The sequence below is a fragment of the Aulonocara sp. 'chitande type north' Nkhata Bay genome, linkage group LG4 (assembly GCF_057382095.1).
Source record: "Aulonocara sp. 'chitande type north' Nkhata Bay isolate Kocher_YH1m ecotype deep benthic linkage group LG4, A_spYH_male_GT1.1, whole genome shotgun sequence".
Lineage (NCBI taxonomy): Eukaryota > Metazoa > Chordata > Actinopteri > Cichliformes > Cichlidae > Aulonocara > Aulonocara sp. 'chitande type north' Nkhata Bay.
In genome coordinates this window covers 23,231,714-23,248,488 of record NC_141347.1, presented here as the reverse complement: position 1 = coordinate 23,248,488, position 16,775 = coordinate 23,231,714, and the positions used below count along the sequence as shown (strand labels likewise).

The window sequence follows — 16,775 nt, the reverse complement described above, 5'->3', positions numbered from 1 at the left end:
ATGGGTTTTTGTAGGCACATTCTGTAGGCACAGAATGCTTTCAGTTTGTCAAATGAAGTGCTATTTGTCACATCCAAACCTCAGTAAAGTGTTAAGTCCAGAGAGAGGAAAAAACACAAGTTTTTCTGAAACACGAGTCCCGTTTGCAGAGTTCAGTACGATGTACCGCACGGAGCAGCGAGGGCCGAGGACGAGACGCTGCTCAGCTCTGTATGGCGCTGCAGCGGCGCACATGTTAATAAAGTAAACTTTACGAGAGGCCGTACAGGTGCAGAGGAGCGGTGTTCAGCCCCTCGAGCCTCAGCGAGGGGCTGAGCGTCAGAGTGCGGCTGTGCAGAGAATAATGACAGGTTTATTTGTCCGTGTGAACGGCTGGAGGTGCCCGGCCGTGCTCTGGTCCTCCTCCTCTGACCGGGGCCGGAGTCCGGACCCGGGCTAACCCTGAACACGGTTTGGATGTGCTCACATCACACAATGGAACCGCGCGGTTTGGATGGACGAGGAAGATGCTAGAACCATTACGCATGAGCAGGGGTTAAGGCTGTGAGGGTTACAGCCTTAACCCCTCATTTTAGTGTATTCATTTTAGTGCATCACATGCAAAACAATATAGGTTAAGTGCAAAAAGCTTCCACCAATGAGTTCTGTCTGACACAGTTATATGATTTTAGTTTTACAAAGAAAATTAATTACCATCAGTGATTATAGCTAAACCATTTGAATGCAAATAACTTTTGGGATTACAGTGTAGACCCGAATTATACAGAAAATTAGATACAGCGGTAGAACTACAATATTACAGATTTTAATTTTAGTGCCTTAAACCACAGGAATACTGTGATATTCCGACTCTTTTCAGGTTTAAGGATTCAATTTATGTTTTTCTTTCAATAGCAGATTTTCTTTCCCTTGTAGTAAATTTGAATATTACAATTTAATGTCTTTAGTCATGATTCATTTATATTCATGATGCATTTGTCAGTTTTATTCTTGAGACCTTTATAGCACATGACTTATGTATACCATGTTCTTACATTTCTAACATAAATATTATTTAGTGTAATACAATGGTTTAATTTGGTTGTCATGAGTAATAAAGCAGCAGCAAAAAAATACGTCTCTGCTTCTGCTTTAGCTATTATATCATATTGTTTTCTGTTGTTTCTATTCTGTATTGATTCTATAGCTGTAAGATGGAAACATGATTTTTCAAATCCTGATCTTGTTTTTTCTGACACTAAAAATAAGCTACCTGCCAAAAAGTATTTTGTAGCACCACAGTAGTTTGTAACATACAAAAAAATTATCTATGAATTGTAAAGACTGAACCACAAACCAAGTCAAATGATTGTGGATCCTGCTTCCTCTGAAGGTGTTCTTGTCTGGGTGGCCTTATAGGTCATCTACAAACCTCCAGTCACATGTCTTATCAGCAGCTCTCTTCTATAATCTGTGTACCTAGTAACTAACTGGGTTAAAGTTTAGTGGCCTGTAAAATAGGGCCCAAGGATCTGTTAACTTTTATAGCCAAAGTAACCTTTTTTAACCTTTTTTGTTATATTACAATATTACAGGTGTCATCGACCTGGGTCTGAGCGACCCAGGGTCCACAAGCAGTTGGGGTCTCATTTTATATATTTTTCTGCACTGTGCTGCCTTTCCCAAGCATGTTCATGCTTGTGTGTGTATAGGGAGGTGAGACTCCATGTCAGTTTCCTAGAGTTACAAGTTCAGAGTGTATATGCCTGCTGATAAAGTGTCCTGACGGCTGCCGCTATTATTTCCCCCCCAGGACTAGCGTGGAACGGTAGAGAACAGCAAGCTCGGAGACTGCAGAGACACGGGAGCGGAGAGCACTAACACGGACATTTTGGGAGAAGACACTGCACGGGAGTCGACGGAACGCACTGGAATGTATTGTTATGTAACATCTCTTCACTGTAAATAAACGCACTGCTTTCATCGCATCTTACCAAGTGTGGTAAGAGGAAGAAGGGGGGAAGATGGGCATCCCATCCTGTTGTTTCTCTCGCATGTGAATATACTTTCCTTCATACACTTCATGTATAATCACATATATTCTATTAATTACACATGAATCTTCTGCATTTACTAATCACAACACACTTAATATAACTTCTTTCTTAATCCTACACGGGAAACTCAGAGATTCTCACATCTCTCAGACTTCCACAATCTCACGCAGAAACACAAGGATGAGCAGCGTAGTCAAAAACACTCGTGGAATCTGGGTGAAAAAGTCAGGTATGAAAATAATTTCATTATCCAAACTACACTTTCTATTTCATCATGTTGATTAAATTTAAACACGATTAACCGTTAGCAAAATAACATCTAAGTAAACTCAGTTTTATCACTCTGCATCACGATTCCCATAAAAAGGCTGGATGCTAAGTCCTTTTACTCCACTTTTAGAGATGAACCGAGGGATCTCGTTCTCTTTGGCACTTTGAATATGGAAGGAAAATCATTTGTTTTAGTTCTATAATCACATCACAAACTGCAGATATTTTTATGTGGCCCCACAAATGTATGTTTTCATATGCTGTCCCTTTTTGTGTTTTACAATCTAAATAAACTAACAGTAAAATGAATAGCACAGGGAGGAAAAGAAGGCATGTTTGTGTGAACCACAATTATTTTATGTAGCGATACAACATTTGAGCATGTTAAATACGCCATTCTAAAAACACAAACACTGATTAAGCAACAATTTTCAGCCAAGATTTATAAATTCTTTTTCCTTCTAACTGTCAGTGAATCTACTACCTATACACCATAATTCAGCAAGTCAAACATAACAGTTGCATTTATCTATTGTGGGATGGTTGTGGCTGGGCTGATGACTGTGACAGAACAGAGTGGCAATTTCTATTTTTATTAATACTTTTGAGGATTAAAGATGGTATTAATAATTATTTTTTTTAAAAGTGTTCATCACCCAACATCGTTTCACTCCTCTGTTAAAAAGTAAAGCAAAAAAAGTAAAAGAAAACACAAAAAGCAAAAAGGAAGAACCTGGATATAAGAAAGTATTTTTCAAAGAAACCTGTAAGTCACTTAAAGTCAAGTTTACTCATAAAATGTGTGCGTCATAATAACGTTACAGGCTATGCTAGGCTTTGGCCCACATCAGTCTAAAATTGTATGTAACTATGAATAACGTGTTTTGGAAACTAACTGCACAACAGGCAGCACTATTAGTTATCTCAGTCTCCAAGAATAACATATCTAATTTTGATTGAAACTGTCAGAGAAAACGGCAGCCTCGAGCAAACCAGGATATTAGTTTACAGAGGCTGTTAAAGTTATGTCTAACGTTAAAATATTGGTGACACAATAATTTCATCCTAATGGTACTGACATATTCATAGGGTTCATTTTTGAGACAAAATGTCATGAGGTAGTCATGATTTTGCAAATATTCCACCTTGTAGTGCAGTTTGCACAAATTGTTTTAAAAATGCACTCACCCTACAAACATTACTGATGAGTCAAGATCTGCACAAATTGACAGAAACACTGAAGCTACACATTTTATTATTATTGTGATGTATGTCCTATTTGTCAGGTGACAGAAGAACCAACACAAAGCTCAGAGAGTAATGTTGATACAAGATCACAGGTGAAGTTGGATGATGACTTGTTGGTTCATTACTGTATTTGAAGCACATGTGTGACTGCATGTATTTGGAATGTCTCACTGTTATTCATCAGGTGACAGAGGCAGTTCTGCCATGTTGTAGCTCGGACAGAGGTGAAGAGGCGAGGTCACAGGTGACTGGCTGATGGTTTGGTGCTATAGATTAACTAGTATTTATTATCATGACAATTGTTAGGCTGCTGATGTAAATTGATTCATTAGTGTATATTTGACAAAGAATCTGAATTGACATGTCTCACTTTTTATATGGCACGAATCAATGTGTTATTTTATCAGGTGGCAATTTGTCCTAGTGCAGTCAGAGGGGAGGAGCCAGGGCCAAAGGTGAGGCACATCAAGCACATAATAATAATTTTGTGGTAATCTTAGATGAGTAGTCTTATGGACAAAAACCACCAGGTCATTCAGTGTTTCCTTAGTGCTAATGTATAAGACATGTTGGTGTACTATAACTGAAGTAATGTTTTTAAGTCCTTTTATAACACAACCATTTCCTGAAGTCATTTTCTCATGCTCTCTTCATGCTCTTTACATTAATTCTTTCACATTAATGTGCTTCACACGACCACAGATGCACAGGCATTCAGTATGGACTTTGTTTCAGAAATGACTCAAAAAATAAATTAATAAGACCAAGAAATAAAATAGAATGAAAAATAATATAAGACATTTTATAGATACAGATACAGAGAGAGAGAGACAAAAGCAAAAACAATATTTGGCCTGAAACTAGGTCAACCAAAGAGACACAGAGACTGACATGATTTAAATTTTATGGAATTTAATTCATGATACTGTTAAACTAAGTCAACTTAAGCCATAAGTCTATATATGAGCGTCTTTTCTGTTGTTTGCTTTACCGATGTTTCATGAACCAGTAAACAAGTTCAACATGGTTTCAAACAAGGATCCTACTTAGATATTTAATTCTGGCGTTTGGTAAGGTAATAAAGCCACATATTAACAGTGGTGTTTATTTTTCAAAAATAGATAAAAATCATTTACTGTATTTACACATCTTTTTTGGAAATTATTTGAATTTACTCTGAATACCACCACAAATCCAGAGTGAATAAGCATGCCAACCAATTTTTTTCAGTCATATTTAAAGTAATAAGAATTTAATTTTAATCATTTTTTACTTGGCAGGATACAAACATTCTTGAGCAAACCAATCTGTATTATATTCAACGGGCTTGTCAAATTCCAACATTAAGTAGAATAAGTCTCATTTATTAGTCTCATCAGCCATTAGACAATATTATAGAATAGAATAGAATTCAATAGAATTCAACTTTATTGTCATTGCACATGTCACAGGTACAGGGCAACGAAATGCAGTTTGCATCCATCCAGAAGTGCTTTAGCCATGATATAGATATATTACAATATATATTAGCAATAATATAGATATGTAAGTATATTACAGAAATGGGTCTATTATGTTATAATGTACACGGTATGAAGTATGTTGTGATTCATAACTTATGAATATTCTATAACTATAAGTATGCACAGGCTATGAACAGGATATAAATATGAAAAAAAAACTATACAGAATATGAAATAAAAAAACTATACAAGAATCTGAGATATACAGTTATACAGAAATGTGAACTATGCAGGTTATAAACAGTTGTAGGATTAAAAATTATCGTATGTACAGAATGATTATTTACACAGAGCTATACAGTAGTGCAGTTAAGATAAGTGACATATGTGGATAATTTCTACAGAGACTATATAAAGTGCTAGTGGTTGTGAGTGGTGGTTCAGTCCATGTTATTATTGTGTGTTTGAGGGTACAGTTGTCCATTGTGTGTGTAGGTGGTTGTGGGTGTGTGTATGTTCAGTCCATGAGTTTAACGTGGGTCAGATGTCAGGAGGCAGAGTTCAGGAGTCTGATAGCTGTGGGGAAGAAGCTGTTCTGGTACATGGTGGTCTTAGTCCGGAGGCTCCTGTAGCGCCTCCCAGAGGGCAGGAGGGTGAAGAGTCCATGTGATGGGTGACTGGGGTCTTTGATGATTTCCCCAGCCCTTTTCAGACACCGCTTCCTGTAGATGTCTTTTATGGCAGGAAGTGGTGCTCTGGCGATGCGCTGGACAGTTTTCACGACCCTCTGCAACGCCTTCCGGTCCGAGGCAGAGCAGTTCCCGTACCAGACAGTTGGTCAGGATGCTCTCGATGGTGCAGCGATAGAAGTTCACCAGGATGTCTGAGGACAGGTGGTTCTTCCTCAGAGTCCTCAAGAAGAAGAGGCGCTGGTGAGCCTTCTTGACCAGCTTGGAGCAGTTGGTCGTCCAGATGAGATCCTTGGAGATGTGGACTCCCAGGAACTTGAAGCTGCTCACACGCTCCACAGCCGTCCCCTTAATGTGGATGGGTGGATGTGGGTCAGCATTCCCCCTGTAGTCCACGATGAGCTCCTTAGTCTTCTCGGTGTTAAGCAGCAGGTTGTTTGTGTCGCACCACTCAGCCAGACGATCCACCTCCTCCCTGTAGTCGGCCTCATCGTTGTCACTGATGAGGCCAATCACCATGGTGTCATCTGCAAACTTAATGATGGTGTTAGAACCATCAGCAGGTCTAACACTAATTATGAGGTGATATGAAGTTTTTATCTCAGTAATAGTAATCTGTATCAGGATACAATAAACCACATTTATCCACTCGCCCTGGATTTTTAGCATGAATGCACAAAATGTTTATATGTCACAATAATTTGCATTTCATTTTGAATAGAGGTAAACTGACATGTATGAAAATTACTTAGTGAATGCAAAGTTGGGAAAGGCAAGCTTGTGCCTGTTTACTAATAATCTAGGTCTGTTTCCTACAGGCACATATGGTAATTAGTGATATAATCCTACATTGCACTGATTACATTATGTCCACACTGTCACACCAAAATGGTAAATGGTAAATGACCTGTATTTGTATAGCGCTTTTACTAGTCCCTAAGGACCCCAAAGCGCTTTACACATCCAGTCATCCACCCATTCACACACACATTCACACACTGAATAAAATGACTCCAAACTGTTTAAAAAGCCAACCATTCACATCCATGCATTTACACCTAACATCCCTCAAGAAGAAGGCTTTGAGCTGAGTTGTCCTTTCCACTTCCACAAAGATATTCCTTGATGCACTGTCAGGAATCATCCTGCTGTCCTCTGCATCACGTTTGATATAAAACAGCTGGACCACAATGACTGAAATAGCCGAGCACACACAGTTGGATGTGCAAACACAGTTCTCTTTAAACCTGACGATGAACTGTATTTCTCCATAGCAGCCATTCTTGAGTTTTATGACACAGTCTGTTCTGTCTGCCTCTTCATGGTTTACAGAGAAAACAGTATTTCTGTTGATGAAGCTGTCAAAGGCTTCCACTGATCTGAATGAAACCAATCGATTTAAAAGCTTTTCTATTGCTAGTTTTATGGATCCTGTGATATGCAGATGGAGTGAATTTCCAAGCAGATTGTAACAATCAGTGGTTTCATTTACTGGTGAAATTCCCCAACCCAAAACCTGGATTGGGGTCATAAACAAAGCAACGAAGGTGGCTTGGCAGGCACTGCCAACTGAGAAACTTGTCTTAAATTTTTTTAAGGTTGTAGTTTATGTTGCTAAGTAGGGCCCTTAAATTTGCGCTGTTCCTCTGATGGAGGCTTTAACATTCGGAGATAAGAGTCCATTTGTGAAATCTGTTGACCTACATACCAGTCTTTCTTGGAGTTCTCTGAGTTCAGCCACAATCCAATAAGTTGCTTAGTCACACCAACTAAAACTGAGTGCATATATTCTGGTACAAATCCAAACACAATGTCAAACAAAGGAAGTCTGGAAAGTAAGGACATTCCTTTTACTCCACACTCTGAGGTGTTTTCATGGGAGCCTTCAGCCTCTCTTGCATTTTCAACAAACATAATTTTTGATCTTGATGCTTGTTTAGTTTCATCATATCGGTTTGTTCTCACAGATCCTGAGCCTTTTGTTACCACTGTGCCAGGGTGTAAACACCAGTCACAACCATATTCTCCATTGAATTGTTTGCAATTCCGGAGAAGTGGCCTCGCCACAGCGTCAGAGGAGCAAACCAAGCAGAAGACTTTTGATGAATGAAGAGTGCCTCTGCTGTCTCTCCACTGAAATTGATTATCTGGGATTAATTTTCTAAGGAGATTCTGGTACATCATCCCATCCATCACATCTTTAATGTTATCATGCTCATCTTTAACTGTTTTAGGTAACAACTCAGTGCTGTGGTTCTCAAGGATACCTTTCAGGAGATCTTTCAGGGATGAGTACAGAAAGAAGTTTCCATTTTGAATGATACTTGCTTTGCTGAACACTGAGGCACAGTGAGAACAACAAGAATCAGGATTGTTTCCCATGAAGATTTTACACACCTGACAGTAAATGTGGTTGGACTTTGTCCTCGAGCTACTGTTGCCCTGGAGCAAATTGGCTCATTACTCTGAAAAGATAAACAGACATGTTTTCTATACACAAATAATATTAGTATAACAAAACAATTTGAGAAGAAACATCAATATTCCTTCATCTTGTGTTGTCAATTGTTGAAACAAACTCCAAATAAAATGGAAAAATGTTGTGGTCCTGCATGTAAAACAAGGCCAAAACATCAGCCAGGCCTACCTATACTCTTAATATTTCATATTCAATTGATGAAGGTGCATTTCAGATATGCATATTCAAACAAATTTGAAGCTGTTTGCATTTTTTAGCTTCATTATTTATTGCTCCTCTTAATGCAGCTTTATGAAGACAAAATGTTTGTTTGCAGATAAAATCATTGTAAATCACTGAATTTTCAACCAGTTTAAAGGTATCTTTTCTGACTTCATTTCTTACCGTGTCTTTGCCATCTGTTTTGTCAGACGCTGAAGCAGATTCCAAATGTTGAGGAAAAATGTTTGGCTCCTGCGTGAAAACAAATACCAAATAATCATTCAGACAAGGCACAGGCCTTCATGATGTTTACTCACAGTTTGTGAAATACTGATAGTTTCCATACAAATATTGTGCCACAGTTCCAAAATGCTTTATTTAAATAAAAATTATTTATGATATCTTGTTTAATCTCTCCACTTACCTTTACTGTCATCAACATGTTGACAAAAGCATAACTTTTTTCATTGGCACTAAAACTATAGAGACTAAAGATCTTATGCTTCACCATCTGCATACTTTATTCTTCATACGAAGAAACAAAAACAACTGAACTTCTCTAACCTCCATTTGATCACAGACATCCCTAGTTTCTCAAGCACGCCCTACCATCCCAACACATCCTGTTTCCCCTAGGATACCTTCATCTACCTGCTACATTACATAATTTACAGAATCAACTGACCAATCAATCCATCATTACAAAATTGTATTTATATCATTCACACAAAACTTCGATACAATCAGCACATGAAAATTGAGACTATATGTGTTGTCTCCTATTTCACCACTAGATGTCACTGAAACAAAGCTTTGAATGAATGAACCAATTTTCAACAGGACTGATGAAGTGGTTCAGTAGAGGGTTCATTGTTTCATTTGCACATCACTAGGCAGGAGTTGGACCCAAATGCAGTGTTCGGAAGTCGGAGAGGTAAACTAAAAAGTGACCTTATTAACTTCAACTAAGTGCAAAATAATTCAATTAAAAACAAAAACAAAAGTCTTTTAGTCTTCCTCACAGGTACTCTAAAACGGCGGCCGGAAGGCAACAACTCAAACTCACTGTGAAGTGGATGGTTCAAACAATTAATAATAGAATGAGCCTTCATCGTCAGGTTACCAAACCAGGCAGCAATACAAAAAGACATCACAGATTCAATAAAACTTCTATAAAACAAAGACAACATCTCAAATGAGACATTAAAAGATCTAATTTTCCTTAAAAAGAACAGTCTTTGTTGAACTTTTTTAGTAGTGGCATCAGCATGAGATTCAAAACACAGTTTATGGTCAAGTACCACACCTAGATATTTATAACTCTCAACTATCCCAATATCGGCAGTTTTAATGACAGTAGGTGATGAGCTATAAGAGGACTTCCTAAAATCAATAATCATGTCTTTAGTTTTTGACACATTAAGTGAAAGGAAGTACTCATCACACCAAATCATAAAATCATCTACAACCTGTCCATGGCCTGACTCGTCCCCCACTAGAAGACTGACGATCACTGTGTCGTCAGCAAACTTCAGGATATGTCTGTTCGAGAAATTGCTGCGACACTCATTTGTGTACAGAATGAACAGAAGGGGAGAGAGGCAGCAACCCTGGGGTGATCCAGTAGAGGAGGAGAGCACATCAGAAAATACCTGATTCACCCTCACGCATTGTGACCTATTAGTCAGAAAGTCTGTCACCCAGCCGACCAGAGTAGTGTCAAGCTTGAAATGATTGTAAAGCTTGTCAGCAAGTAAGAAGGGTTGAATTGTATTGAATGTCGATGAAAAGTCAGCAAATAATAATTTTGCATGGGTGTGGGGGGCCTCAAGATGCTTATACAAGAGATGCAGGAGTGTGACAACAGCATCCTCCACACCTCTCCCTGCTCTATAGGCGAACTAGAAGGGGTCAAGATGGTGTTCAACATGCATTAAGATCTCCTTAATTATCTTCTCAAATGACTTCATCACTAAAGAAGTCAGAGCCACAGGCCTAAAATCATTCAGTACCTTAGGAGAACTGCCCTTAGCAACAGGAACAGTGATAGTATGTTTCCAAATCTTAGATACTGTCTGTAGCTCTAAAGAAAGTGAGAAGATATGGTGAAAAATCCCACTCAGCTGATCAGCACAAGTTCTCAGTAATTGTCCACAGATGTTGTCAGGTCCAGGACTCTTGCTTTTAGTGTGTCTAAAAAGATTAGCTACCCCCCTCTCATCAATACAAAATGATGGGGGAGTGATAGTCTTTTCCCTCAGTGTGCTGGTCTGCCTAGAACAGTCAAAGTTCTCAAAAGGAAGGTAAAAACTGTTAAGACTGTCTGCCAGATTTTTGTCAGAGGTAAACCCCTCTAAGGTAATATTACTTTTACCTTTCGTCTGTAGCCCTGCCATTGTTTTCATACAAAGCCAAGCTCTTTTGAGGTTGTTACTGCTGAGTTCTGTCTCAATCTTATTTCTATACCTCATCCTGGCAATCTTTATTGCAGCCCTCACCTCCTTCCTCAATATTCTCACAGTGGGAATGTCTCCCTTGTTAAAAGCAATTTTCCATTTTAAGAATCAGATCCTTAATATCTTTAGGGAGCCACGGTTTGTTATTAGGGAAAGTCTTAAATTCTCTGACTGGAATCACAGAGTCTTTGCAAAAAGAGATGTAGCTACACACCACATCACTGAGTTCATCCAAATCAGAAGTGCTCTCTTAAAACAAGGACCAGTCAGTGCAATTAAAACACCCCTAAAGGGCAACACAACTGTCTTTTGTCCAGACATTAGTCCGCTTCACACAGGCCTTCTCCCTCCTAATCACAGATCTGTAAGCAGGGAGGAGATGAATAACATTGTGATCCAAAGAACCTAGCGCAGGTCCGGCCACAGACTTATATGCCCCCTTAATTGGTCCATAACACAAATCCAGCCTTATAGGACAAGTGACATATTGAAAGAAATTGTTCAGTGATTTCTTAAGATTACAATTGTTAAAATCACCAAGAATAAAATTAGGAGCATCCAGAGAGCGAGTCTGCAGATTGTGTACCACTTTAAAAATGGCAATGAATGTAAACAACAGTGACAAAAATTTGAGGGAACTCCCTCGGTAAGTAAAAAGGCCTGACAGATACTGAAAGGAGCTTGATGTCAGGAAGGCACAACCGCTCCCGCACAGTAAAGTTATTACACCAGCCCTGGTTGATATACAAACATACCCCTCCTCCGTGAGATTTGCGTGTTACTCCACAGTTCCGATCCAATCTGACAGGGGTCCCAAAGCCGCTGATTTGCAGTGAAGTGTCAGCCACGTCTCGGTAAGCGCCATCAGACAAGCCTCCCTGTTTTGTTCCTAAGAGATTGGACATTGGCCAGAATCATAGAAGACAGAGGAACATTATTCTTCCTCCGAAGTTTTCTTACACGCTGACGCACGCTGCCTTTCTTTCCGCGTTTTCTCAAGTGGTGGGGCTTTCCAAATTAGTCTTTGACCGGGCAAATAAATCCTCACCAAGAATCACATCTGTCCGAGCATTAGAAGAGTCCTACATAGAATAAACAGGACCACCGTAATCCAAGTAGTTCCTCACGTGTATAAGTGATTGTCAGTGAGAGTGAATGACTCCAGGTGAATATCGCCAACAACAATTGTTTGACATGTTTTCATGTGAAGCACTTTGTAACAGCGTTTTTGTCTTAAAAAGTGCTATATAAATAAATTTTACTTACTTTACTTACTAATAAAACTAAGGTGTAGAAGATCTCCATCTCGGCAAAAAACCTCATAAAAAGTTAAAACCACGGTTAAGAACAGAGTTAAAACAAAGTTAAAAAGAAAAAGAGAAAGAAAAAGAAAAAGAGAAAGAAACCGCCAGTAAACACCTGCTGCAGGTCGCCACAAGAGCAGCGCCCAGCCAAATTCAAGAATGTGTCACGATCCTGGGTCTTGTAGGAGTGTTTAGCTTATTTTGGAGTTTAGAAACGTGTTATCATAGAATGTAGAACTATTGTAGAGACATTGATACTGCCCTTAAAGTAATAAAGGCCTCACTGTGTCGTGAACTTAGGAGTAGATTGTAGGAGGCCTCTCCCCCACTGAGTGGAAATTCCCCAGAGGATGTTTTAGGGTGGGGGTCTCAACATTTGTAACTGGATAACTGTGGTTTGGAAGGGAGATGGGTTTTATGACCTCCAGGGAGTTACCTACACCCACAGTGTTTTAATTGTCACGCACACACATCCACATGCACACTCACTCATGTGCACTCACACATACACACAGGTATGCATACACAGTCACACACGAGCACTCACATAGACACGTGGGAACGTGCACATGTAGGCATTCATGTGCTCGTGCACATAGACACAGACACAGAGTTTGCAGCACACCGTGGGGGGGGGGGGGTTTATGATGGGGTCGCTTCTATAAAGCTGGCTGTAACTAACAAAGGGGTGAAGATTTGGAGAGGGACACCGGCCTCGTCTTCCCTTCTAGAAGTGCATGCTTTTTTTTTTTTTTTTTTTTTTTTTTCGATGTAGATGGCACTTTTTTGGTTTTCTTTCTTTTGCTTTATATCACCCACACCAAAAAGTACCAGTAGTCAGTACTTCGTTTTCACATATGCCAGAACCAAAACAAGATGAACGCCTGCCTAGAAAGGTAACTACACATTGCTGTCAACGCAGCCCATACAGTTGTAAGCGCTGGCCACAATGTTGATCACTACCTTAGACTACCTTATATTGTAGTACAAGCGTAAATCAGGTTGGTTATGTAGGTCAAAGTACAACCGCAGCAGGTTTATTGGTACCCTAGCACAGTGTATTTGTGGTAGTAAACTGCTACCAAACATACGCCGCAACTGTAACTATAACAACTATAACCCTGCTTGATAACCAAGCTATAGTCTCTATTGTAAAGGCATACATAAAACAAATTTACACTACTGGATTTTTGAAACAGATTTGTGTCTTTATTATTATTACAATTACCTATCCTGAAGCAGAAGTTATTTGGGGAGGAGAGGGACTGCCGTTGGTTGAAAAGAGAGGTAAAAAAAAACAAAACTTCAGTGGTGTGGAAACATTATGGGTTCTACTTGACGTGGATCAAGTAGACATAGTGTGTACACTTTGCTACAGTGTCGTAACTGAACCACAGAGCAACACTGCAAAGTTCACTAAACATAGATGTTTACATTTTTCATTTATTTTTTATATTGCAAACATTTGCACTGTTATCAGTATTTGCACACTATTTTATATTATTTTTTAAAGTCATTATTCAATACATTGTTATTGTTAACCCTTTAAATCCCTGTAGAACCTGAACCGTGTAAGCTAGCGCAATAATTTGTTTTGCATATCAAACCAGAGGAGTTGTACTTACATCTTCTTTTTTTTTTTTTTTTTTTTTTTTTTTTTTTTTGCCTGTCCCGTTTGGCTCTTTTGCCATCAGAATTATTGTCTAAAGGCAAAGAAAGATGCCCAACGGATTTACTTTACCAAATTGACCATCCCAGCCTTGCCATAATGGTCCATTTGATTCACCTTTTATTGTTTATTTTATTTTCACTTGCTGTATACGGGACAGACTTGACTGGAAAAAGAAGGAGAGAAAGAAAGAGGGAAAGAGAAAAAGCTGAGAAGAGGGACGGGGGAGAAGGGCAAAAAACAAAAACCAACAGAATGGGCAGGAAAAAAGAAAAAATGCATATATCGATCACTTGGATCACCTGTTGAGAAAGAAAAAAGAAAACAAGCCGAAGCGAACAAGAGTAATAGAATAAACAACATCACAATGATATATGGGAATATGACAGTAAATACTAAATATTAAACATTATTGTGCAGCACATAAGATCAACAGCACACAGTGTGCTTTGAGGTAGGAGCCAAAAGGGTGTAGTTTGTGAGTGTGATCACCCGTGTGTACACCTGTGAGCATGGACGCGCTTGTTTTTTAAAAAGGTTCCTTCATGTAATGATCTGCTAGAGGGTGTGGGGGGGCCACAGCCCCGTCCTCCAGGGCATGAAGCAGGTATGGAGGAGATCAAAACTCCAGACATCCAGAGGCCCCCAGAACACAAGAGACCAAGGAAGACTAACAGAGGGGCAGCCGCGCCACTGTCCCAGAAAGAGCTGAGGAGAGTCCCAGATGAGGGTTCACCCAGCAGCCGCGGAGCAGAAGCCAGGGGGAGTTGCAGTGACGCGCCCGTGTGCTCCGCCGGCAGCCAGCTGTGCCTGAGTGACCGAGCCCCAGGCCGAGAGGCCGGGGGCACCCCACCTCCGAAGTGGCCCGAGCGAGCCCCAGGCTCCAGGCCCCGATAAGCGGCCGCCAAGGAGTGAGCCGGCGTGTACCTGGACGCCCATCCCCAGACACAAAGAACCACCAACGCACCGATGTCTGAGGGAGTCCGCCACTGGCAGGGGAAGTGGTGGTGGGGGGAGATAGGCCTCCAAACCTTGGAGGGCCTGAGATGTCCCCAGAGAGGTGGCGTCTGATACCCAACCTGACATATAGACACAGACATACAGGCACACACAAATACAAACATCCATTCCCACCCTCATGCTGTCATATGCACTTACTCCACACTCAACCAACGTGGAGACAGACATAAAGAGACGCTGTACACACGATCACACTCCCCAAGCGTACTCTACGAACCGGGTCTAGGTACCCTTGCCCCTGGAGGGGGGAACTGCACCCAGACCCAGGTGGTGTTACCCTTTTCCCTGCGGTGGGGAGATGCAGACCGCCCCGACTCCGCAGCAGCAGGGAGGCCCCACACTGTGGTGCATGCTTAAATGAAGAAGAGTAAAGATAAATGAAGATGAGTAAAGATGAATAAAGTTTTGTGAAATGACTACTGAGTCCGGTGCCATCTCTGGATGCTCGAGGAATAAAAAGAACCGGGGTAAAACTGATTTCTCAACAGTCTTATGACCCAGTGTTTTGAGTTTTAGTTCATTTTGATGTTTATAGTATGTTTAAGCCCATTAGGTCTCCTATGTTCATTTGCTTATTAGTTCCTCCTTGTGTTTCCAACCCATGTTAAGTCTCCCCTGCTCTTCATGTGTTTCATGTCTGTGTCTTACGTTGTCAAGTTCTGGTTGTCATGTCTGCGTCTCATTATGTTTCCTATTTTATTTTGAAGAGATCTTGTGTTTTTATATTATGGGTTATGTTTTGAGTCCTTTGTTGTACTGTTTCTTGTTTCCTTTGGTCTCAGTTATGGTTATCATAGGTTTAGTTCTTTGGCTTTGTAATATGGCTTCCCTGTGTTCCATGTTGTGTCTACTGTGACGTTTTTGTACCATGTTTCAGGTTCCTATGTTCCGTCTCCCCAGTTGCTGTTAAGTTTACATGTCTAGAGTTCAGTCAGTATGTTTCCTGTTTTATTTTGAAGAGGTCTGGTGTTCCTGTGTTCATCGTGTATAGTTTACTCTTCCACTGTGACATCGTTATGTTCATGTGTCAGCTGTTTCCCCATGTGTTCCCACTTCCCTCATTATCCTCCTGTGTGTATTTAGTCCGTGTGCTTTCAGTCATTCTTTGTCAGGTCGTCTGCGCATCCATGTCACAACTTCAGGTATCTATGTCAGTTCACCATGTTTAAGGTTTTTTCGTGTTTAGTTTTAGTTCACCCAGTTTAGGTTATTGTTTAGTTTCACCAATGCCCATTTGTTTGTACCCTCTTTGCTAGCCTCAATAAATGGCTTGTTTTTTGTTAAATCCACGCCACGTTCAGTTTTTGGTCTGCGTTTGAGTCCTCTTTTGCAAACACATACAGTCTGCCCCGGCCAGACTGTGACAGAATGTGTAAGAATAGTCCCCTCCCAGCACTGATACAGGTGACATTAGTGTTATTAAATAGTATAATATTTAAAGTTTGAACTCAACAATCAAACCAATTAAACTCAACAAAACTGCAGATCATTTCTTAAACATTGTGTCATTACTCAGATAATTCTGTTAACATGTTGATTCGAAGAAATAAAAATGTTTTCAGCAACTTGAGTTTAGATGTGTGGAGTTAGATATGTTACAGAAGGTGTTGAAAGTAATAGAGATACCAGACAGTGAAGCCAAGTGGCACACCCTGAGAAGGTTTTTTTTTTTTATAAACAGGTTTCTCATTTGCATAGGCAAAAAGCTGCTGTTGATATCCAGGAGTTGGTACAAGTGATTTGCATGCTAGTTTGACTACCCACACCCAATTTTCCTCGAAACCAATGACCTCTTGCACAACCATCACCACCACCATTTATTATGCATGCAAACCATTTGTTATGTGTGCAAATGATTTGTACTTGTCCTATTCTGGGATATCAACAGCTGCTTTTTGTTCATGCTAATAAGAAACTTGTTTATCCAGAAATACTAATAC

At 40.0% G+C, this 16,775-nt stretch overlaps 3 protein-coding genes and 1 pseudogene across 6 annotated transcripts in view; 2 read left to right on the top strand and 2 right to left on the bottom strand.

Moving 5' to 3' along the window:
* LOC147332586 (nuclear GTPase SLIP-GC-like) overlaps positions 1–16,775 on the top strand; it is a 145,074-nt gene that overhangs the window by 30,586 nt on the left and 97,713 nt on the right. The window lies entirely within an intron of this gene.
* The window catches only part of LOC147332585 (nuclear GTPase SLIP-GC-like), a 144,018-nt gene continuing 129,025 nt past the window's right edge, over positions 1,783–16,775 (top strand). Inside the window, exons 1-2 of one of the 4 annotated variants that reach the window (XM_086289226.1) lie at positions 1,783–1,981; positions 2,187–2,265. The gene's annotated coding sequence lies outside the window, so the exon portion shown is untranslated. Of the gene's footprint in view, positions 2,266–16,775 lie in introns of all 4 variants that reach the window. The other 3 variants (XM_086289225.1, XM_086289224.1, XM_086289223.1) reach the window with 3 other exon arrangements.
* Positions 6,698–7,343, bottom strand: LOC147332592 (uncharacterized; annotated as a pseudogene).
* On the bottom strand, positions 7,345–8,088 carry LOC147332591 (uncharacterized; the record flags this gene model as incomplete). The annotated part of the gene is made up of 1 exon (XM_086290807.1): positions 7,345–8,088. A coding segment is annotated over exon 1 (744 nt), but the record flags the coding sequence as incomplete, so codon positions are not given.